At 43.1% G+C, this 24,000-nt stretch overlaps 1 protein-coding gene across 1 annotated transcript in view; it reads right to left on the reverse strand.

The window, feature by feature from the left end:
• Positions 1–719: 719 nt before the first annotated feature.
• The window catches only part of ATP1B1 (ATPase Na+/K+ transporting subunit beta 1), a 56,279-nt gene continuing 32,998 nt past the window's right edge, over positions 720–24,000 (reverse strand). Inside the window, exons 4-6 of the mRNA XM_085622990.1 lie at positions 19,535–19,719; positions 12,880–12,969; positions 720–2,017 (exon numbers count right to left, since the gene is read on the reverse strand). Of these exons, the coding sequence (XP_085479116.1) occupies positions 1,754–2,017; positions 12,880–12,969; positions 19,535–19,719 (539 nt within the window). The 3' untranslated portion in view covers positions 720–1,753. The remainder of the gene's footprint in view (positions 2,018–12,879; positions 12,970–19,534; positions 19,720–24,000) is intronic.

Below are 24,000 nucleotides of genomic sequence, written 5' to 3' on the forward strand. Positions count from 1 at the left end.
AAAAACAGATCAGAAGGAAATACAGTTTTTATTTTCATTAAAGCTGGGGCTGTATTTATATTATGTGTTCTGCCTTTCTTCTTGGCTTCTGACTTAGGCGGTAGGGATGTTGATGTCAGAACTCAACTGTAAATACTTATTAAGGTTGAGCAGGTATATAGTTACATTATTACAGGTGACAATAGACATCACAACTCAATTAGAGATGTGATTTTATACAAGGATTTTAAGCTTCCTTGTATTATAATAATCTTCATTAAAGATTGATATTTACCCTTTCATAGTTTAAAGCAGGGTTGTCCAATGCAGGACCATAAGGCAGATTCAATGCCAGATTTTCATGGGGACCGGTGACTTTTTAAATGATTTCCAACCGAATTAATTGGATGTAAAAGAGAATATTTGAAGTCTTGGTCTGGATATGGCCCTCCTGAATCTACATTAAACTGATTTATTTTGTAACAAGTTTTTTTCTCTTTTTTTAGGAGCTCTGGATCTCTGAAATGAGATAAACAGTTGTATTGCTTTATGCCCATGTTGTGCCCTTTTTCAATTTAACCAGCATGAAAGATGAACTACCATTCTAAAACAATATACATTTTCTTCTTTTGCAGGTCCAGTACTTTTTCAAGATCCTTGACAATTAAAAACCTAAGACTTAACTGAAGTGTGTTGCCATTTCCTACTCAGTCGGGAGAATAACAGACAAACGAAAGGCCTTAACTGTGTTCATTCATTTATTGTCCAATGTCTTAACCTGACTGGAAACAAGACAGAGCACGGTACTCCTGGCAAATATTACAGATGTTTTAACATTGAGTTTGCACACTAGACAACATTTAACGCCATCCTATGGGGTACTGCATTGCTTTTGTAAAGTTCAAAATAAAGATTTATTTTTAACAAGTGACTTTGGTTTTTTCATACATTACACTTTCTTGCAGAAAAAAATAAAAATTGTACAACTGCATAAATATAAAATTCTTCCACCATGAAAATGTTTAAAAACATTCATAAAGACAGCACCAGAGTGTGATGCCTCCAGGAACAAAATATATAAAGAAAAGCGATTAGCCCTATCACTGACATTCTGACTCAGACCTCAAACAACTTCGGAACATACAGAAGGACTAGGAGCAGAAATGTGATGCAAAAAGCGCAACCCGTCACCACTTGCATTTTAGTGAATCTAAAAATAAAATAAAAGCCCCTCTCCGTAAAGGAAACTAACACCACGGGATAAGGGGCTTTGTGGAGTGTTAAGATATCAATTAGTGGGCTATAAACTTTAAAAGAGCAACAAAACGAACAAAAAAATAGGTACCTTGCCAGTTTTATTCCCATTACTGAGTATTTACACCTTAGACTGCAATCCTTGAACTAAGTAGAAAACAGATACAATAAAACATGGCTTGAAAAAAAATGACCGGAGTAAGCACCTATGGTACTGTACACTAAAACATAAAAATACACAAGGCAGCAATACTTGGGGGCCGGCAACACTGCTTACTACAAGTCAGTCATGGAATCATAATTTACAGTAGAACTGGGCGTGTCCCAAGGCTCAAGTAATTTAGTTCTTTTTTAATTTACAATAGAATAAATATTTGTTGCTATTGCTACACTTTAAATTTACATTCTAATCTAGTAAATGCAGGAAGCTAGTGTAAAGCATATAGATTAAGTGTAGGTCCCATACGTATGACAGTTTGTTCAAGACTAGTAGTTTATTTTAGGTGGGTTGTGCTTCTGATCAGCTCTTTATCTCGAATTTCACATCAAAACGTCCCATAAAGCGGTCCTTGTCGTCGTAGTGAATGTTATCGCCATACGCTTTGCACTCAATGCGTACTTCGATTTCGCGGGTGATATTAGTGAATTGCACGGCCAAAAGGGGTTGAAGATATTTGGGCTGTAGAAGCACTCCATAGTATGGATAGTACTGCAGTGGGAATCCGACGTAGTTGCCCATACCAAAGTATTCCACATTTCCAATTTTATCAGCATCTTCAGGTTTCTGATTAAAGAAAAAACACATAATTATTAATATTCTGTCAAGTACGTTTAATAGTTGTCAACTCGGGGGTCATAACAGAAACTTGTAGGCAACTCAAAAGGGTGCCGCATTTAAATAAGTATTTGAATTCACAACTTAATACACATAGTAAAATTCATTGGTTTTTGTACAGTACACTTGGACCAATATCAGCAACATAGGCAGCCAAATGATATTGCTTAATAGAGTACATGAGGACCATATGTCTCTTTAGGGAGTTATGGTATGATGGGACAAAAGCAACACGTAACATTGAATTTGCATTTCAGGAGAGAATTAATAATTCATCCCAGGTAAGCGCATTGAACTTTGTTGGTCTGTTCTTGGTTACATATGCTGCCACACACGCAGGCCGCAGAAGAAGCACTGGCGCTGGTTTAGTAGGTCATTAGCTCATTAGTCATGGACCACTGTCATAATGATATACCTAAATATTAGAAGCGCCAACTCCCTCTTACACGCGTCACACAATTTACAATACTTTAGGCAAGCACTGGCAAACTGATTTAATTGTGCTAAGGCCAGGTTTTAAAGATAACCACTGGCAAGGTTAAGGATTCCTTTTAAATTAATGGTCTGTTCTTGTATACCACATGGACATCCTGAAAATCTGGCATGGATATGACCATCAAGAAGCGTTGTATAACACCCAAGCATTCGACCCATTACCCTCCTCGTATTTCTATATGCAAAGGCTCTCCAGTGGTGCCATCTTTCATCCCACTGTTCCAGAACATTAATTTGATTATTGGACGTTTAAGGTAATCCACATGCACCAAATAAACACACTCACAGCTGAGCCCCTCGCCTCAATTTTCTCATGGTTTTATTTTTTACAGTTCAATGGACAAAATCTTTCAGCATTCTATACCTGCCTAAACATACTCAAACTGGATCAAACGCTTAGCCAAAACTCGTTCCAAAATGTTATTTCACTTTTATTAGACTCACGATGGCCCTGTCCTTTCCACTACAGGGCTAACCAAAAGATGCGGGAAATTTATCCACTGCAAGGTAGCAATGACTTGTATTTTTAGTTGGACGTGTGGAGTTCTGTTCGGACATGAATTTAACGAAAAATTATTTACAGTTTTCAAATCATGCTTTGCAGGAGTTTTAGTGGTCACTTCATCAAGCAAGACAAGGATGGGTATTTATGCGCAGGATTTCTTTTCATAAAAGTATTCCTTTAATAACTTGGCCTACAGTGTCAAACAGCACACATTCTTTCAAGCAGGATTGGCAAATAGTTAACAGATTTTAAAACCACCAGGCTTATTTACAAAGAAATGACGCAGCGCTGCAAGCAATTTAGTAGCGCCTCATTTAAAAAACGCAGGTATACACAATTTCACATGAATGACGCACCCCCTGTTTTCTCTCTTTCGCCGCCGGTATAAAAGCTGCCTAGCACCAAAGCAGACACTTGCGCCATGATGCCACTGTTGCAGGGATGATGGTTTATGTGCAGGAAGGCACACCTTCCTGCACATAAACAATCTTTAATTGTGATTTGCTCCTTCTGTGTGTGCTGCAGGATTCAGCTCACATAAAAGGTGCAAAAAATATGGATAAATAAAAATATTTCTCCTTATTGCGCATTCGAACGCCACCCTTTCAATGGTGTTAGTTTTTGCAGATGTGTTAGATTTACCATATCTTTTAAATCTGGGGCAGTGTCAAAAGGCAATGGGTGTTGCGTGGGTTCGCCCACAGCAACACCCCTCTCCCACCCCACTTTGAGGCAGAAAACTGCATCAATGGGTAGGATATTTACAAGATGGCGCTAGGCTATGCAAAGTGGGTTAGTGCCACCTTGTAAATATGGAGAAGGGCATTGTGCGAGCAGAGCGTCGTAAAAAGTGACGCTATGGCGGTGCAATTCCCTTGTAAACCTATCCCCGTGTGTGTAGAGGGGTAAATGTGGAGCGCTGGGAGACGTGCTATACAAACGGCCTCGGCATATAGTTATTAGGTTCAGAAAATGGCATAAAGCAGTCATTTCCTGGCAACCAATGCCTGCACACCTGAGATTGCAACCACAAGAGTCCACTAAAGTTCCAAAGTTCTTCTTTCACACTGACTGAAAAATACAGGATTGCTAGTTGGAAATGTCACTGAGGAATGTTCTCTTTATAGAACACCACGGCAGTATAATCGTCCAAAGCACTACTGCATCATTACCCTAGTAAAGATAGATATACAGGGCCTCATGCACTATTATTCCATTCGCAAAAAGTGGTCACAAATCGTGCAATGACTTTGGTAATGGAACAGAATTTTGCACACTGATCTATGTACAAATAAGTGGGTTCTGAAAAGCAGGTCGCAGAATGACCTACCTAATTAATATACATTAGGCAGGGACCACTGCGATGGGCCGCAATTGCAGGGAAGGTGCTCTGTAAGGGTCAGCAGACCACTATGTCTGTGATTGCATTTGAATAAAGATTTTTTTATTTAAATGCAGTCAGTTTTCTGTAAAGGAAACGGGACTGCTCAAAGAATATATATATATTTTTATGTTTCACTGAGTTGGTACTGGTCCCGTGGTCGGCTGTCAACTCTCCCTGAAAGTTTTTTTCATGATTCAAAAAGAGAAATTGGTCCAAAGGGCTCCTCCAACCCCTTTGTTAATTAGATACCAATCTTTTTGAGGTATTGATTTCTGATCAATTGTTTGCGACTGCCATTGCCGTCACAAACCAATGATCCATTCCTCTCGGACTCAAATAGGAGGGGAACTTCTTTCACGCCCCCTCAAATTGGTGATTCAGACAGGGTCGCAAAAGCCCTTTTACGAGTCAGAAGAATTTACCAACTCCTAAAAGGGCTTTTGTACATTTTAAAGAAAGCACTTTTACTGTTGCAACCCCTGTGATTTTATAAATTGCACGGTTTGCGATCTCAAAAGGGCTTGTGTATGAGGCTCCTAAGAAATCCATCACCAGCTTTTTCAGTTCTCAACACACTGCTCTTCTACCATCTATTAGAAACTCCAAGATAGTGAGGCTGGCTTTGAGTTTAGGCAGGTCATAGGTGCTAAGCCTGCTCTCTAAACCTCTGTTTATGGCCAAACGTGGCTCCATTTACTTCGATCAGGTATCCACAATAGAATACCTGGTAGATGTAACTTTTCTTGCCATTGTGGAACTGTATGCCCCAGCCATGTAGAATTTGGCAGTAGTAAACCCCACACAGGGAGTGGGAGGATGAAAGCTTGTGAACCACCACCTACAAAAACTTGAGTTTGGTGGCAGCCATAAACTCCTTTCCAACCCTGGGATTGGCGGGAGATTTACCCCAGCAAAGGGCTGGAGTAACTTACTTCTCAGGTGGGAAAGGCAGCTATAGACAACCAAAAACTTCCTAGGGGGTGTAGAGGAAGTGATTTCGCAAAAGGAAAAAGGATTTGTCCATGGAGAGAATATATGGGGTGCGAGGGTGCATTTTGCCCATATGTTGCCTTTCCTCGATGTGGAGTTGTACTGTGCTGTGGGTGTTAATTGGGAGTTCACATTCAGCTACCCAGGGTTATTCATGCAAAGCCATATCGACTGCTAACATTTGCATATTTAGCTTAGCACCAAAAAATGACACTTCCTTGAATCCGACACAAAGAAGGAGAAGAGTTTTGTTTTCTTCAAACACTGTCCAGCTTTGCAGGTGTATTTTACATTAGAGCCCACATACAAAGTGGGAAATGTTTAAAAGTAACTTGAAGCATAGTATTTTGTACTGGAAGAGAAATCGTGCTGTAGAAAAAATAGGCAAGACTCACACAGACACCTTTGCAATATGTTGCAAAGGCATGTGCGAGGTGCTTCAGAAGATAGGTGCAGAATCATAAATTCAGTGATAGCGTCTTTACGGAGATTGCCAGTGTGCAGAAATGTCCTCTCAGCCTCTCCAGGCTCCACCGCCAATGACGCAAGACCGGGCCCTGAAGGGCTGAAACACAATCCATCTAGTGATGTTTAAAATCAAGGTAATCTGTAGGTGGATGGTTGGATTGGCATCTGCGAGGGCATACTTCAGGTACATCCCAGCTCGCAGGCACAATATTATTTAGCAGATATGCTGCTCATGCCTCGGGCAACACATCATATCAGATACAACTGAGTTGTCGAGGCACTTATCTATGCATCCATGTGCCCATTCAGGAGCCACACAGAGCAGTAGGGGCGGGATCTCAAGCCCTGTCCCAGCTTTGCACAGAGCTGTACCGCTAGCCCCCTCATAAGCTGGGAGAGGGCTCGAGGTAGGTCTCTCTTGTTTATTCTGCCCGGCTTCCTTGCCTGGCTCCTCGTTACAGCATGGGATTCCTGCCTTGCTGTTGCTCAGTGCGTTGTGTGAGTGGGACTGAATGTGTGACTGACAGAGGGAGGAGTGCAAGTGAGAACCGAGTGATTGTGAATGTGTAGGTTAGGCTTGGGAGGCTGCTGCGGGGGGGGGGGGGGGGGGGGGATACGCCAACTCCTGGGGAATATCAGACTTCGACATGCCATGAAACTACTTAAACATGTCATGAGTGCTGTTAGTATCCAGTGGATTTCAAATGGTTTTCCAGCTAAATTGTTTATGCTTTGACTTGGGTCTGTAGTACTGCCGAGGCTCCTGCAGTGATGCTACATCCTTCAAAGGACCACTATTTGCACAAGGCCTTTGTATATCTGAGAGGCAGTCAGACTAAGTAATGTCGCAGTCTCTGTAAGCACTTAACCAGAGACAACCTTGTGAACCCTGGCTAAAGTTAAGTAGTATATTTCTCATAGGATCAAACGCAGTCAATGAGGAATACAACTTTAAGGTTACGTAGTACATTTCTCATGAGAACGCACTCAGCCACTGAGGAATAAACCTTTTGTTACATCAACAAATGTAAACACTGGCAAAGCCAATAGGTCTCACTTTTTTTATAAGTGATTGGCGAATTTGTGTGAATGAGTACATGAATTTGGGAAGGAGTCATAGATCAAGGGGAAGTGAAGAACTCTATTTCAAGGGGAAGTGAAGAACTCTATTGAAGAGTGACTAAACAGATTTCATAGAGAGCAAGTAACCTCCTCCCTAAAAATGAACCGCCTCTCACCCCGATCAGGTCCACTGTTGGAACGGTCTCACATGGCTTGGGGAGAAGGGGGTTTCCCTCCTTGCCTGTCTGTTGGAGTACATTTTGAGTGCATCCACAATGTGTCCCACTAATGAGCCAATTCTCGAGTGGACCCTAAGATGCAAGCCACCGGAGTACACAAACACAATCAGATGATGAATACCACATAAAGGGTGCAAGGTGGCATAGCAGAAAGCACAATCAGGAACTTACATCCTTCTACTCTTCCATCTCCAGATCCTGAAGGTCAATGGAAACTCTGAAAGACTTGTAGGTAAAAGTGTCAATGAATGAATCAAATGACTGACAAGGAATTGCATAAGGTGTCAAAGCCTGCCTGCCTTTTACCAAATTTCCCTCTACAGACCTCCCCCAAAGTTCCCTCTGTGTTACTCAGCAGGTTCTCTAGCAATATTGGCTCCATCACCCTAAACCCTATACCGCAGTGACGACTTCGGTGCTTCTGGTTGGCAAAGGAGATCTCCCAGAAGTTAGAAAATGGGTGTCAGTGTACTGGAAGTCTGAGTGTACTGGATGTAGGAGTGTAGGGACGGAAAAGTACTCTGCATGGTTACGGACTTGTGCCCCTGCCAGAGTGCCCAAATGTACTGTTGTCTGGATCCCTAGTGCTTATTTTTGTTGTCATAGGTAAAAACAGATCATGTGTGTGCACCAGGACATTGGCCTGTCTCCAGAATTGCAGTCTTGTTGAACCAGAAGAGACGCCCAAAGCACTATCCTCATAGTGGTGGAAGGATCCTGCCATCACCTGGAGTTAAGCAGCACAAGCGTGATGGTGGCACACTGTGTACTGACCGTCCGTCTCTGGAGAGAGGCATATGGCTCACTCACCTTTTTAAAGTTTCCCTGCTGTGTGTTAAATCACCCATTGGCCTACATCAGTTAGATGCAAAGTGCCGTGCAGCGCAGGAGTTGTGACTGTGCTGAATGCGTGTATGCCTGGGATGGGTACAGTACAGGGAAAGAACAGTGATGTGCAGTGCATGCATGGCGAGTGCGTGTATGTATACCAGAGAAGAATACTTTACGTGAGAGATGTAGTGTTGTGCAGCGTGTGCAAAGCAAAAGTATGTGCTGGGTGTATATTTGCTTACGAAAAGTACAATTTATTAAGTGTGTGGTGCATGCATGGTGTGTATGTTGTAGCAGAGTATGTGTTAGCAAGTAGCACACACTGGCATAATACAGAAAGGCTACAGTACTGAGCAGTGTGCGCAGAGTGAATGTGTGTGCTGAATGTATGTGTGCCTGGGGTAGGTAGGACAATATATGGAAGTAACACCACTGGTTAGCGTGTGTGCATACACTGAGTGCCAGTGTGCCTGTAACGGTACATCACATGGAAGACACTTGGTTCCATTTTGGAAGCCTAGGCCTGCATGGTGAAGACATGAAGAGTAGAACTCAAACATAAAACTTTAAACTTCCAGATCTTAAATCACATTTGGCGTCTGGAAATTGACTATAAGAAGGGGAGGTTGAGACCCTTAAAATTAGGCATCTTCAAACAGCCAGTCAGGCTCTGTGAGGAGAAGCTCTGCAAGATGTATGCCTGATCAGGACTGAGGACAAAGGCCTGCTGGGTGGGGGCATATCACCCTGGGGTCGAAGGCCATCTGCCCTGGAACACCAGCGCCTGCCTGCTTGCCAAGACCAGTGTGCCCTGTGTGGCATTGGAGGGAGCATGGTCAAGTTGGGAATTCTGTAGAGTGGACTCCCTAAGCGAAGTGTGAGGAATGGCTGCTGCACCTATCGGTCACTGCCTGTGTGCAGTTTCTAGTCGGCGCCCCCCATATGCCAGGAGAGTGCCACCATAAAGATAGCCATGAGTGGAGTGCTGTGAAAGGCCAGTGAATCCTGCACAGTGCTCGTTCCGGCGCCTGTAGGCCAGGAAGGGCCGATGTGAAAGTATTGCTGGGTACAAGAGGTGAGGCCTGTGCGGAGTCTAGGAGTGACACCATTTGCCAGAAGGCGCCACCATGGTATGGACTACTGTGTGGTGAGAATGAGACAAAATGTCGGGTATACAATTGCTTTGTCGTTGTTGAATAAGAAGCAAGGGTAAATAAACAAATGCGGGACAGCAATTAATGCAAATCATTTTTGGGGAGGGAGAAAAAACACAAAGACACACCAATCATGATTCAATCAAAAGGTTTTTTTGTATTAAAGAGAAAGAATCACTTATTATACTCTTAACATTGTGTACATGACACTAAGGGGCTGTCACAAACAAAAAGCGGCGCAAGTTTTGAAGTGACAAAGTGCAACGAAGTGCTGGTGTTGAACAAAATATATACAGTGCAGTATTGCTGGGTAAAAAGGGTCAATCAAATGGCATCCATCCCTAGGTGAATCTCTGATCCGCTGGGAAGTTAAAACTCCTTTTTGACGTGGAGCAGAGAGAATAGGGTCAGGATTTAGACTAGCACGTCGACGTTTCAACCCCAAAGATGTGCTGATTGTTGGTAGTCACCGGGGGTCTTTCTCAGGACGAAATGCACAAAGGGACAGCCTGTACAATTAAAATGGGGGGGGGGGGGGGAATTTAGAATGATGTGTTGGATAAATGGAAGTACCATTAAGGTAGGTAGAAAGAAACCTACCCGGACAAGGATTAATTGAGAATGGGGGATGTCTTCAAAGTCCACTGGGAGTCGGATTCAAACAGGAAATGAATCATGTGGGGTCCTGGTGTTGGTGATTCTGGAACCAAGATGGGGTTGTATGCAAATGTGCATAGTCAAAACGAATTGCGGCACGGGGGCAAGCTGCAGAATAAAAATCAGCAAAAATGGAAAATGCCTTAAAAATTTAATCCATCTACCCAAAGCGAAGATGCTCATTCGCCCGGGTGAAGGTATGTGACGGCAACCCCCGTATGCCAGGAGGAGCTGCCATGATCAAGGATTGCTGAGGATCGGTCCGTCACCCAAGAACTGTGAATTGCATGACCCGTGGGTCACCACTGAGCATCAAGGAATGTGCTAGACTCCCCTGTGAGCTGAGGAGGATACCATGAGTGGAAAGAGGGGACCTCCTAAGAGTGCTGCAGTGCCTCCCCCATGCAGCCGACTCTTCCACCAGGATCGAAGCAGTGTGTGTGGCCCTGACTAGCTGCTAAGCCTAGATACTTTTGACTACTTTGCTAAGAGTTGGAGTGGACTCTTGCCTATTCGTAATCATTCCTTGAATGCAGCCATCAGTGAATGGAAAACGACTCCTACCACACCAAGAAGAACGGGTGGGACAGGGATTTGTCAGCAGAACATTAGAGCCCCAGCCTCAAGAGGAATGTGTCATTGTTCATGTATGTCGTAATTCTACTTTGTGTACAGTTAGAAATAAAGTACTTATGTAATATAAAAGATAAGTATTTGACTGGACATCAATTTATTGACACTGTTGCACACTCCAGAGTTATGAGTTGTGTTCACTAACCTGTATTCACTCCCCTGAGGGGGGTCTTGGACTACTCAATCATAGCTACCACTCAGAGTAAAGTGTAGAAGGGGTACTTGGCCCAGTTGCTCATGATCCAGAATAGGTCGGGCCCCGGGACATCAGGAGTAAATGACCTCAACCCCTACGGTTGGGCCTAGTAACCCCTGCATGCAATGTGGCCCTCTGAAAGGGGTTTTGGCAAGTCCAAGCAACAAAATCAGTGTTTCACAGGTCAAGGATTCCGGTACAGGGTTGCCAAAGGAAGCGTTATCTTGCAGCACGCAAACAAGTGTTTATTCATTTTAGGACCTGCACATTGGCTTCCATTAGCCATAGTCCAGATTTTGCCATGCCCCAGAATTTTAAGGGCACGCTTGAGTACAAGTACAGTGAGGATGCGCAAGGCCTTTTTCTGGGATCCATAACAGTCCAGAATTACTGGATATTATCTGTGGTGGTACCATCATTTACTACGGGCGTACCTGGACTTACCAACTTTCAGTACTGCCAAGGAAACCTAACGCATAAGGACCTTAAAGTCTGCATGATGTTCTATAATAACAGGAGTCTGAGGAGGCAGGCACGTAATAAAGGGACGTTTTCTTCATAGGTTCTGTTTCTCAGAGGACAGGTAGATATCAGAGCAATGTAAGTGAGACTGCTGCATGCTGTTGAATGCTGCAAAGAGCAAGAGAAGGGCAAAGAGCAGCAGCTGCAGTACAGTGAAGTTGAATGTTGCAGAGCGTGGGACACAGATAAGGAAGCGGGATGCTGTAGAAAGTAGGAAAAAAACTAAAAGGGATGAGTAGCGCTGTGTGCCTAGGTTCGGCCCCTAGGTCAAGGGAGGTTCAGGGATTGCCTTTTGCTTCTTATGGATCTCTAAATCGGCGACGTCAACACCATTCTTTTTCCGCAGATATCAAAGATCTGCATGTTATTTTGCTTAGGAACAACCAAGCAATATGCATGGGAGAACTGAGCTCTACGACTGAGGAAATGACATGTAGTCCCTCAAACCTCGCCCTTTCAATCTAATCTGTGGCACCCTCATCTTTTTTAATTTCCTAAACATACCTATGCATACATCTATATTTACCAGGATACGGATGGTGGGGTAGCCTAAAGGCAAGTCTGGGACCATGTATGATAGCACTTGAAAATAGATCCTGGACAACTATTTCTAGCTTAATGCTAGGAAAACTCTGGTCCACTTACCATGAGGAGACCCACAGCTAAGAACCAACTTCCTCAGTATTATTATTCACATCTGACCACCAGTGGGCTCATGAACAACTGGGACTCCACTGTGTATCCTACTCTAATGTGGCTAGATCCCTCTAATCAAGTACTTGTACCATCTGTGGTATCTCATTATGCATTCACGAAGGATTAATGTAACCCCAGGACTAGAGACGACAACCCATGTGTTGAAGCAGAAGATTTAGCTCTTCCCATGTTGCCATCAGGGAACAATTCTTGTTTATTTATGGATTTACTGGTTAACTATGGTAATTGAAAGGACATTAGAAGGGTTGTCATTTCAATCGCCTCGAGCACCTCGCTAACCATTCGGGCTTACTTAGAACGTTCAGTTAGATCGAAGCCTCGCCACAATCGGGATATTTCTTATGCTTCTGATTATTAGTATTGGATACCTACACATTGTACTGATGATACAATATGTATACAGGTTAAAATGTGGAAACTATGAATGTATGAATCATCTTGAAAACCCAATAAAAATATATTTAAAAACAAAAATCCAATCTGTTCAGCAGTTTTACTTCCACAACAGTGTTGATTCAGGAGGAAAGACCTTATGGTGTGGATCTGGCAGAAATCTGCCCTGTAAGAGCAAACTAATGCCGACTCCTTACAGACAAAACAAATAAAAAAAAATAAGTGGGAGCAATGATTGGCATCCAATTGGGCAACTGTAATACAAATCATGCTGGGTTGTCTCAAAGTCTCATGCACGGACTCCGGACAGCTTAAAATGCTGCAATGAATTTTGCCAGAGGAAGAAGCGAGAACCAAGACTACGGACTATAGGCACCTATATCAAGGACCTCTTCCATCCTACCCAAGACTTGAAATCTAGATTACTCAATTAGCACAACTTTAACAAAAGTCATTTGAACAGTCTAGCCTACATGCAACGTTTGGACTAAGCAGTGACCTACGCGTCCTTCCAGTCTGAACCTGCAGAGCAGCTCCTAATCCGAAGCCTTGTTGTGGGGCTTACCTTTGCAGCACAGTGAACAGGAATGATGTTCTGATTGTGTCTTGCCCATACTTCTGGTGGAACAGCTTCTTTACTGTCATTAGTAGGAGGCTGAAAGAAAAATGTACATTGTTACTACACAAAAAGCACATTTAGCACACTAAATTCACAAGTATGCTCCATAATCGGGGAGAGGAGTTGGTCTAACGGCTAGGGTGCTTGACCTCGGACCTGAGGAACTGGGTTCCTGTGATTCTGGGCAAATCACTTAATCTCCCCGTGCCTAACAAAAGAAAAAAAAAATGAATGTGTGTCCTCATGGTACGTAACTGGTGCTATGTAAAGCGCTCTGATACCCGATTGGATTCGGGTCAAGTTCGCGCTATATAAAACTCTGCCAAAAATAAATAAATAAGTCTATACTCTAAAAGTTCATCATATTGTTGCAACAGCAACATTGGACGCAATAAATATTCAACTGCAATTGCTGTGCTGTGTGAAAGGGCAGGAATGCGCCGTATTTAACATTATACAACCCATTCCTGTCCTTTCCTAGTAACGGCACACTTTTGGCTACCTGCGTTGTAGGAAGGATTGTTTTTGTGCAGGAAGGGAAACTTTACTGCACAAAAACAATCCTGAGAAGCATTTTCCTCTTTGTGTGCACTGCAGAATGCAGCACACACATAGAAAGCGGAAAATACAACAAGAAATAAAGATATTCCTCCTTGTTACGCCTCACCTGGGTAGGTGTAGCATTTTGATGCATTTGAGGTCTACTACTAATCTGGGAATTCGCCAAAATCCAGGGATGGATGCGTGGGAACACCCACGCTCCACCCATGGAACACCTTCCTAGGCCGGAGTAACGCAATGCAGCGATTTGTGCTGCCTTGCGTTACTCTGGCTTAATAAATCTATTCAGGGCCACGCAAGGTGGCCCTTCGTGGCTTGATAACTCACTTAGGTTTTGTGTTGCCCTCGTGATCTCTAGCAAGGCGCAAGGGCGACGCAAAACCTTGATAATTCTGGGCCTAGATTTCTGAGATGCAAAACTATCCTTGTTTTGGTCATCCTACACAGCCATATTCAAGGAAAGAGCAGGAAAAACAATTCATCTCACCCACACAATAAAGTGTTTGACCACGTGGGAAATGAAAAGGTGCAATTCTTATATAATGTGCCCATGGGGAAACTTCTGAACTCCCTATTCAAGGCTAATAAAAGCACCGTATTTTAGTAACAGATGTGAATGCCTTCACTGAAAGAGTGCTAATAAGGTGGTGGAAGAAATCAGGCTATTGTGATCTTTGACAGATAGGGTAGCCTAACAATTTTGGGGCATTCCAATTTCCATTAGTTTTTTCCTATTCAAGCACATAAACTGTCACCACATGTGGGGTGAATTTTTTCACACTTAAGTGTACTAACTGGTAATGTACATGAACCCTGAACGGCCAAGTCTGCACTCTTACATCAGCTCCCTGCTTTTAGCCAATGCTACAGCGTGACCGCACCCCAGGCAAAGCAACTTTATTCTTATATGCCAAATTCTCTCCACCCATAGAACTTGCCATCAAATACTCCGGAATCATTCTCACAGATTGCGATAGACCAAAAAGAAGCCTGTGGGCCACCTACCCAAGGAAGGTAGCTCCTGCCTAGTTTGATACGAGAAATAAGCACTATAATCTTCTACAGAAGCATGAACAAATGACAAAGAAATAGTCTACAGTGGAACATTTATTCTCCTAGACTACCAGTCAACTAATATAATAGCAAAACAAGTGGCAAGGTACCATACCACTGAGGAAGACTCAAAAGATTTCTATGACCACCTTGAATTTCTTCAGATATTCAGGGGCTCATCGCTCAAGCTCTGCATAGGCGAATATTTGCCTCTGGACTTCACAGGGTCATAACATCTGCAACCCTTTAATACTGTCCAGTCAATATCATGTTTGTATGACTGCCCAGTTAGTGACCAGGCCTTTGCCTATTCCACTGTGAAGATGTGATAGGGCCCACTGTTATTGGTTCTCCCAGTCCATTTTTGATCAATGTAACAGTAGGTAGTGAGAAGGCAAGAGCCCAGGGTCCCCAATGTTTATTTTAGTTACACAGAAGGGTTTGGCCATAGGCAATGCACTCAAATTGTTCGCACTTCCCCCACCTCAGAACAAGGTCAAGAAGCAGTCTGGTTTTAGAAACTCGTTCTCCTCCTGCACTATCATTGGTACCATGACGTCTCACAACTCATCCACTGACCTCACTGTTGAAGTGCAATGACAAAAAAAGAGAGTATGAAGGGCTTGTGAAGCCTACCAGTACAAAAGCCTATCTCAGCCCATTAAATACACTCCAAAGTGGCAGAACCAGGGTTGGTATTGGCTCCACAGTTATGAGCTCAAAGGACACCTCTTACCCCAAAACCAAGCACAAAAGGTGGTTACTGAGGAAGCTGAAAATGTTTGCGAAAATTTCACCACACAATAATATAATGCACTAAATATTAACATGGCAAATGCATAACAAGTAAACGTTAGAACATGTGCCTCTGTTTAACGTACAGACTTAAACATGTTTATTTTCTGCAGAAAGCTTTCATTTCTATCAATCTCCACTTACTAGGCTGCACTATTCATGTATTCTATTCTATCACATTAAGAAAATAAAGGCTTTTCATAAAATAGTGATTGAACAATATAATCGAACTCTTAAGTCTTGACTTTGTGAAATGTCCGGTTTCCAGAAAAATGTATTCCTTCTTTCCTCACACCATGACTTCACTGTATTTAGATGAACAAGTGTATTCATGAAAAGACAATGCGTGCTGGAGCTTACAGTTTGTGATCTAACCAGGACGTACCAGAATTTGAAGGTTTCATTTCATAGAGTAGCTCATTGTGATACAATGGGACACCAGGCAGCTAACAGAGTAGGCTTGCAAAAGGTTCTCGTGAGAACCTTCGTAGATGTAACACGTTGTAGCCATTTCTAACTGACTTTATGACCTGAACGTTTACCGCGGGAATCAAGGACGAAGACGACGGATCATTCAAAGATCCCTCACCATTGGAAGCCGGTGACACATTCACCTGTTTTTGCAACATGTTTAGCTGCTTTCTATATAGTACTTGTTACTAGCTAGTGAGTCTCATTCCATGCAACCCTACCCTGCTATGTCCCTTGACACGTTGCTGTGCTAGCCTGACTTGCCTTAAGCAACTGCTTACAGTGATTTCTGTTTTCCTTAATCTTTGGGAGATTTTCAGTTTTATATGGATGATAGCTACAACTGTGATTTTCTCCTTCTCACCTGCATAGACGGTTGCTACTGCAATTGTCCAGAGAACTCGGCCGAGTCTCCAGAACTACAGTTTATGGGGAGTTCGATCTCCCTCTTAGTTATTTGACTTGGCTCCAAAATCTATTTGCTCTTTTCCAGAAGGAACTCTTTATGGTCCTTCAGTCTAGAATAGGGACTATACTCTGAATCGAACACGCCGTTTATTTCTCTATGCTTGTTCTAACCAATCTTATTTCTAAACATTTCTGAAATCAATTTGCCACTAATTTGAATAAAAAGAACAAAAATACGGACTAAGATGAGAAAATACATTTTTAAAACATCACCATCCCCCTCTTTAATAACTGAAAGTCAAATGTAATTATTAATGTTATTGTTGTGTAAAGCTCAATTCTAAAATGGTGGCAAAGATTCATCAGCTGAGAAAAGTGCGGAACTTCCAGGTTCCCCAAGTGAGTTTTATGGGGACATATTTTAGAAGATTTCCATGCTCGCATTACCAACAATTTTGCCTTAAGATTTCTTCTCATTAACTTCAAGCTTCAATCCCCAATGCTACCAGCATCAGGATTTTATTTTTTCCATCACATCACCAAAGGCAAAGAAAGCTCCACATCCCCAACTAGGAGGAAGGCAAAACGGCCTTTGTGTCGATTTTTGACCAAAAACACTACACTCAGGTTCTGTCTTATATCCCGGACCCTCCCTCCATGCATCCCCAGAGGACTCACCCAAGCGATTTCCTTTCCCAACTTTGGAAAACAGTCACTTAAATTTGTAGATGTCTGGACAGAGATTAATTTTTATGCAACCCCTCTTCCTAAATGTAAATGAAGAATAATGCTTCCTGATTTTTGACGGCAACGTGGCTGGTAAGCAGCAGTTTCAGGAGGATAAGGAACTTTATGGCAGCGGAGGCACTTGCCTCGATTTCTGTACATTAAATAATCCTGCGAGATTTACAGATGGTTTGCACATTTGTTGGCCATTCTTATACAAATGGATTTTAATATTAGATGGCTCTAACAGGCCCAGCCCTACTTTAAGTAGTAAGAGCTCTACAACGAGACCAACTCCAATTAATTTTATTGAGTACATTTTGCAGTTTCAAAATCTAGTGGATTTACAGGTGGTAAATAACTGGGATGGAGAAGAAAATCTCTAGCTGGTGCAGTAAACAGCTACTCTGATCATTAGACATGGTAGTGCATTTTCTTGTGACCCAGAATGGCGATGAGCCTTCTTCAGAGCCACCACCGATCTACAAGCCACAAGTATTATATAGTATGCAGTTAATAAAGGTTTCAGATTGTGAACCAAAATCTGGGACTTACTCATACCAGATTTAAGGTCGACACCAAATACACCATGTAATATTTATGGCCTTTCCATAAACTGTTATAAAGTGCATTTGATTATTCAATGGTACTCTATTCATTTCATCTATATTTTCTTTGTATGGTGCTCAAGCTTCCCTAAAGATGCCACTATATAATGAGAGGGAGCGATTTATTGCTTTATGCTCAATACGGTGTCGTCGTGCTTTAAGTCACGACGCAAATTCATGTTTTAGATGAGCTTTAGTGGTTTTTAAAGAGAGATATTACTTGAGCTTACTCGTGAAAAGTGCAGTCTCTCCACACCACCAAAATACTTAGAAATACCTGGCTGCATTCCAAAGCAATGCAGTCTGAGGGGTGGGCCTCCACATTCTCCTCAAATGCACTCTACCGCCTTCAATTCCTGTTCTCACTGAATGGCAGCTGCAGCATGAGTCATGCACGGAGTGTCCCCCCTGCAGCTGCTATTTAATAACAGAAGCCCAAGGAGAAAGGAGGGGGGGGGGGGGGAGGGAGTTATGCGCAGTGGGCTGAAGGGAGTTTTACGCACCTAACAGCTCAAGTTCAATGGTGAGCCAGTTGGCTCCATTTGCCCTTGTTCTGGCTGTAGCCACTTATGGTATCCTGTGTTCTGTTCGAGGCTGGTGTATCTTCTGTTCTAGCCTGGTGTGGAATGTTGCGTCACGAAGAATGGGTGATGTCATTTGCGAGATTGTTCTATTCCTGCCTGAACTGGTTATATTGTAGCTCCTGGCGGGGTTTCCTTACTTGTAACTTTGACCTTAATAAAGTACTTGTTTCTGTGCCAACCTGTCACCTGTATCTTCGAAATGCAACGCTCTCAGGGCCACATTTGTAAATATTTGACAACTTGCTGCGGTGCATCAAATGGAAAGGGCAGGAATGCACCATATTTACTAATATATGGTGCATTCCTTCTCTCTGCGCTGGCGCACTGTGAGCTGCCAAGCGCCAACGCAGGCACCCTTGCACCATGGTACAAGGCTGCCTTTATTGCACGCAGGCTTGTTTTTGTGAAGGAAGGGACACCTTCCTGCACAAAAACACCCCTTAGTTGTGCTTTACTCTTTTTAAGTGTGCTGCAAAATGCAGCACACTTGGACGAAAAAACGGTGAGCAATAAAGCTATTCTTCCTCGTTGTGCCTCTATCAGGAAGGCATACAATTTTGATGCATTCCCTGGTTTATTTGTTTTGGTTAATCAGGGAATGCGCCGAAATACATGGGTGGATGCATAGGAATACCCAGGCTCCACCCATGTATTGCCTTCCCAGTGCAGAACACCAAAAGGCAGCGAGTTGTGCTGCCTTGTGCTACTCTAGATTTACCAAGCAAGGTGGCTTGGTAAATCAGACTAAAAGGATTGCATTGGCTTTGCTTTGGCAACATAATCCTTTGATAAATCCGGCCCCAAGTGAATGACAGTTATAGCAGTGTCTGAAAAGTTTCCACGCTCCGTCCATCATCTCCCTGTGTTTGCATAGCAGAAGCTGTGCCAGCCACTATCAGCATTGGCAATAGTGCAGGCATTATTCAGTAGGGAGAGAGAAAGGAGAAATGTACTATAAGCATCGAGGGTAAAGTATGCTCCTTACACCTTCTGGCAAGAGCTAAGCTGACGAACCCTGCCTCCTGTGGTGGCCGACACTGCTGCAATTCATCGAATGCCTGGCTGCTGATCCGACTGCTATTCAGCGCCGGCAAGCACATATGGAGAAGGAGACCATAACATGGTCATAGAGGTCTGGAATAGCCTCGAGATTCATGAGCTTCCTCTAATTGTATTCATTCTTCCACTGGGCATTACCATGTAGGTCACTATCCTTCCCTTTGTTAATGTCCCCCTAACCCAGGTGGCAGACACTTCCCTAATGACAGTGTCCGCTGTAATGGTCACTAGTGCATGGCCTACAAAGCTTCTTGTGCAAGGCTGGAATCTGTCATACTTGGTTTTAAGAACAATTTAACATGGATTACAGGTAAACACTAAAGGACAATAATATACCTTAGGCTTAAATCCCAAAACTCTGTTGAGCTTAATAATGACGCATGGGTTGCCATCTTTGTAGCCATATGTGGGGTCATCTAGGCCTGAGCAGTTCCCCAACCATCTACGCTTGAAGGTGCAGGCTTTCTTTTTTCCATTATCATCATTCAGTTCTTGTCGGTCCGTGTAAGTCCTTGGTTCAGCTGCAAAGAGCAAGTACAATATAGTTAGACCATCTATGGCTATTCTTCCAATACAGTAACACATCTGTGGTTATTTGCTTTGGCCTGGGTTTCCATCTAAGCACTTGCAAGCCTATGGGAGATACACATTATGATATATGGGGGTGTTAGTTCTTCCTGCCTAATGTGTAATTTGCACCATTTTCTGTATGGCATACAATTATAATCATAATGCTATCCTGGGTTGTTGTTTCCAAATAACTAGTGTTACTAAGAAGCCAAAATGTAAAACATTTTCCGCAAAAACTAGTCAGTATTTTTTTGGGCACATCCTCATAAAATTTGACATCAGAACTTTGGCATCAAGCTTTACGAATTAAGTGGCATTAATCAAAAACAACAACTGACATATTTTGCAGATTGAGTAACAATACCATAAAATGTCCTAAAAAGATACATAAAAATAGAATTTATTATTCAGGTTGTCAGATGTGGGCTGCGCCCTTTCCCCTGCCATTATTTCACTTCTACCCTCCCCTGTAGTAACCCCACGAGGGAGACTGTTGCTGCTGTTGTATGGGCAAGGATGTGGACACCTCGGGTGCCATCATTTTAGCTCCACTCCGATTCTGTGAGTGGCGTAAGGAGTCACGGGCAGATGAGGTCTGGAGGGTGCCCATGGGTTTGGTGGTTTCAATGACCTTCCTAAACGTTTCCAACATTTCCTCTACTTGCTAAAGAGGTGCTCCTCATCGAAAGGCATGTCGAGGAGATATTTTTGCACCTCTGGCTTAAACCTCGAAACTTGCAGCCAGGTGTGCCTATGAAGAAGGACACTGGCGTAAAGGTCCCGAGAAGCAGAGTACGCTGCGTCCATGGCACACTTAATGTTGAAAATGATCTTTCCTCCGGTGACCAACTGCTGACCCTGTTTCTTATATTTGTCTAGGAGGTGTTGGAAGAGGTTTCCATCTAATCCCAGTGGCCACGGTTGTACTGGGAGAATAGGCCTATAGAATTGGTGATACACCAATGTGTGGCAGACCGTGCGGCGTCACATTTGCCTCCTGCATGAATGTTTTTACTCTCCCGGTCCGACGGGTGCACTTAAGCAGGAAGAACTAACGCCCCCGATAATATACAGGGGGGGAGTATTGCTTAGAGCTTACACAAACACACCAAATATCCTGCTCACATGGACTCTCCCCGGAACATCACCGTCTGGTCCAAGAGGAGATGCATGCACTACTGACCAAATGGGCTCTAGAACCCGTACTGCCACAACACTGTGGCAAACGGGTGTACTCCCCGTTTTTTTCTAGTCCCCAAGGACTGGTCCCTTAGGCACATCCTCAACATCTGGCCCCCCTCAACAAGTACAACCTGTCAGAGCACTTCCACATGGTGACTCCAGGATGTCATTCCTCTCCTCTAACAAGGCGGCTTCATGACTGCCCTAGTTTTGAAGGACGCCTACTTACATATACCCATCCACCCTGCTGGACAGTTTTGAGCTAGGCATTGCTGTAGCATTGCACTCATGATCAGCCACCATACATCTGCTTCAGAGCCTGGGTTTAACCATCAATGCAACGAAATCCCACATCCAGGCCCTGTGAGCGCAGTCCTTCCTCTGGGTCAGCAAGGGTACATGTACAAACACTACTACCTCTTTCAGTCAGATCATCAGGTAACGGTCAGAAAGGTTATGGGCTGACTTGGCATGATCCTATCCTGCATCGCCATAGTTCCTCATGGCAGGTTGCACATGCGCCCGTTGCAGCAGTGCCTAGCAGCACAATGACCCCAAGCAGAGGGTCAATGTGACGATTTAGTGTTGATCTGGGGCCGTACGGATCACTCTACAGTAGTGGAATGCCAATCTATTGCAGGGATGATCCTTTCGACTCAGTTTCGCAAGAGACCATCACCACAGATGCCTCTCTACTCGGATGGGGAGCACATCTGCAGAACCTCACTATTGAAGATCTAGGGACACCTGCCCAACAGGGTCACCACATCAACCACCTGGAGTTGCTAGCTATACTGCTAGCCCTCAAAGCTTTCCTTCATCGCATTCAACATAAAGTTGTACAGACAACACCACTGACATGTTTTACCTACAAAAACAGGGTGTGCGCACTCACTGCAGTTGGCTGCTTTAGCCCAAAACATACTGTGGTGGGTGACACTTCGCAAAGCCCTTCTCCTCATGCAGTACATTCCCAGGATGGACGACGACTTGGCAGACCTGCTCATCAGGATGCATCAACAAGTCCATAGAAAGGATATCCACCAAGAAGTCCTAATCCCATACCACTGTTGGGGGATCCCAGAAATACCTGCTCGCCACCGCTGTAAACGCATAATGCCCAAGCTTAGCCTCCATGCTCCCACATTCACAGTCCATGGGGAATGCACTATTGATTAATTGATCAGGAAAATTTGCTTACACTGCTTTGCCTCTCCCACTCCTTCCATTTGTGGTTCGGAAACTCAGGCAAATAATTCTCACTCTCATTCTAGTAGCCACAACATGGGCAGGCCAGCCCTGGTTCACCACCCTCAACCTCTCTAGTGCCTCCCAAGAAGCTTCCCAATCGACCGGATCATCACTCCCAGAATCAAGGCACTCTAAAGCATCCCAACCCCCAACAGCTCAATCTTGCAATTTGGCTCCTGAGATCTTACACTTTGGAGATCTCAGTCTCCTGGCTGAATGCATGACCATTTTGAAAGGAGCATGCAGTCCTACAACTAGAGCTTGTTATGCAGCCAGGTGAAATGGTTTGTACTCTATTGTCTCCCTAAACACATTGACCCGCTCACAGCCTCAGTGCAGGATAATATGTTACTTTCTTAATCTGTAGAAGTCAGGTCTTGCCTAGAACTCTATCAGACTTAGTTTAGCTGCTGTGGCAAAACAACCTAACAATGGAACTGATGCCCATGCACATTACCAGAAATAGTTGGCGTCACTATACCTCAGGATTAAAAAAGACTGCTTCGAATAAAAACACATGCACATGTTCAAGCCCAATACTAAATGGCAGGAGTATGCACAGCATGTGAATCTACAGCATTACATGCCACAAACCAATGCTTACAGGGTAAGTAACATTTTTATTTTCCAAAGAGATAGCAATAAGGCATCTTAAAGAACCCAGGCAGTTTGGCACGGTTTTTATACTCCGAATGCTCTTGTTAAGCCTCTTGTTCACTGAGAAATGTTCTATCTTTCCATGTTCACACAATCATGCAGGTTAAGTTTTACACTTGTGTGGGTAAACATCTGGATGGGAAAAAAAAGCCAAAGCTACAAGTAGAGTTACCATGATTTTCTAGAGGATTTTGAATACAATTTTTTGCAAAGCAGAGTCTCTATTCTTGACTTCAGCCAATGAAGGCTCAATTGCTACCCAACTACAAATTCCTTAGTTGGGAGTTTAGTGTAAGGTACACACACCCCTCTCATCTGATTGGGTTAATATTAAAGTGATAAATACAATAACACCAAACCTTTCTCGATAAACAGAATAACACTGTCAACTGTATCTTTCTGCAGGGAATAAACACCCTTTATTAGATACACCACACTTGCCTTTGCAATGGTATGCAACTAAAGAGGAAGCCACCTTTGTCCAATTGTGATAAATGCTAGCATCCAAACCATAATTAGCTTGCGGTAAAGTTGATGGGCATAGAGGACGGATGAGGTGTTGCTTAAGCATCAACTGGCAGAAATCAACCTTTTCCCTTTGTTCCTATGTTATCCAGAAAGAGGAGGTCCACAATGCAGAAAAGGAGTCCGAATAATTTTTGCAAGGGTCACAAATCAGTACAGCAAACAGGATTATCGTTATTTCAATAGTCACTGTCCAGTTTAAATCTATATTGAAGTGAGGAAACAAGCATGTGTAAGACTATCCTATTTTTTAGAGCATCCCGAATATGTAGCCTTAACTGACTAGATTGAATCTTGTCGCAGTTTACACAAAGCATTACAAATTCTGTGGCTTGGATTCACCAGTCTTCATGGAAATACCACCATCTTATGTTCTATTTAGAACTCTTTACTCTTTTTTTTATATATATTTTTATTGTTTTACTACAAACAAAACAATATATATATATATATATATATATATATATATATATATATATATATACACACACACACACACACGATCCATAAAGAAATATGCACCCAGGGAAGTATGTGATGAGGCATGGTATAAACAAAGACAGTTATTAGCAGCAGTCGAAGTCGCATAGTACTATAATTATAGTCTGAAGAAGCTT

The sequence above is a fragment of the Triturus cristatus genome, chromosome 8, assembly GCF_964204655.1.
Source record: "Triturus cristatus chromosome 8, aTriCri1.1, whole genome shotgun sequence".
Taxonomy (NCBI): domain Eukaryota; kingdom Metazoa; phylum Chordata; class Amphibia; order Caudata; family Salamandridae; genus Triturus; species Triturus cristatus.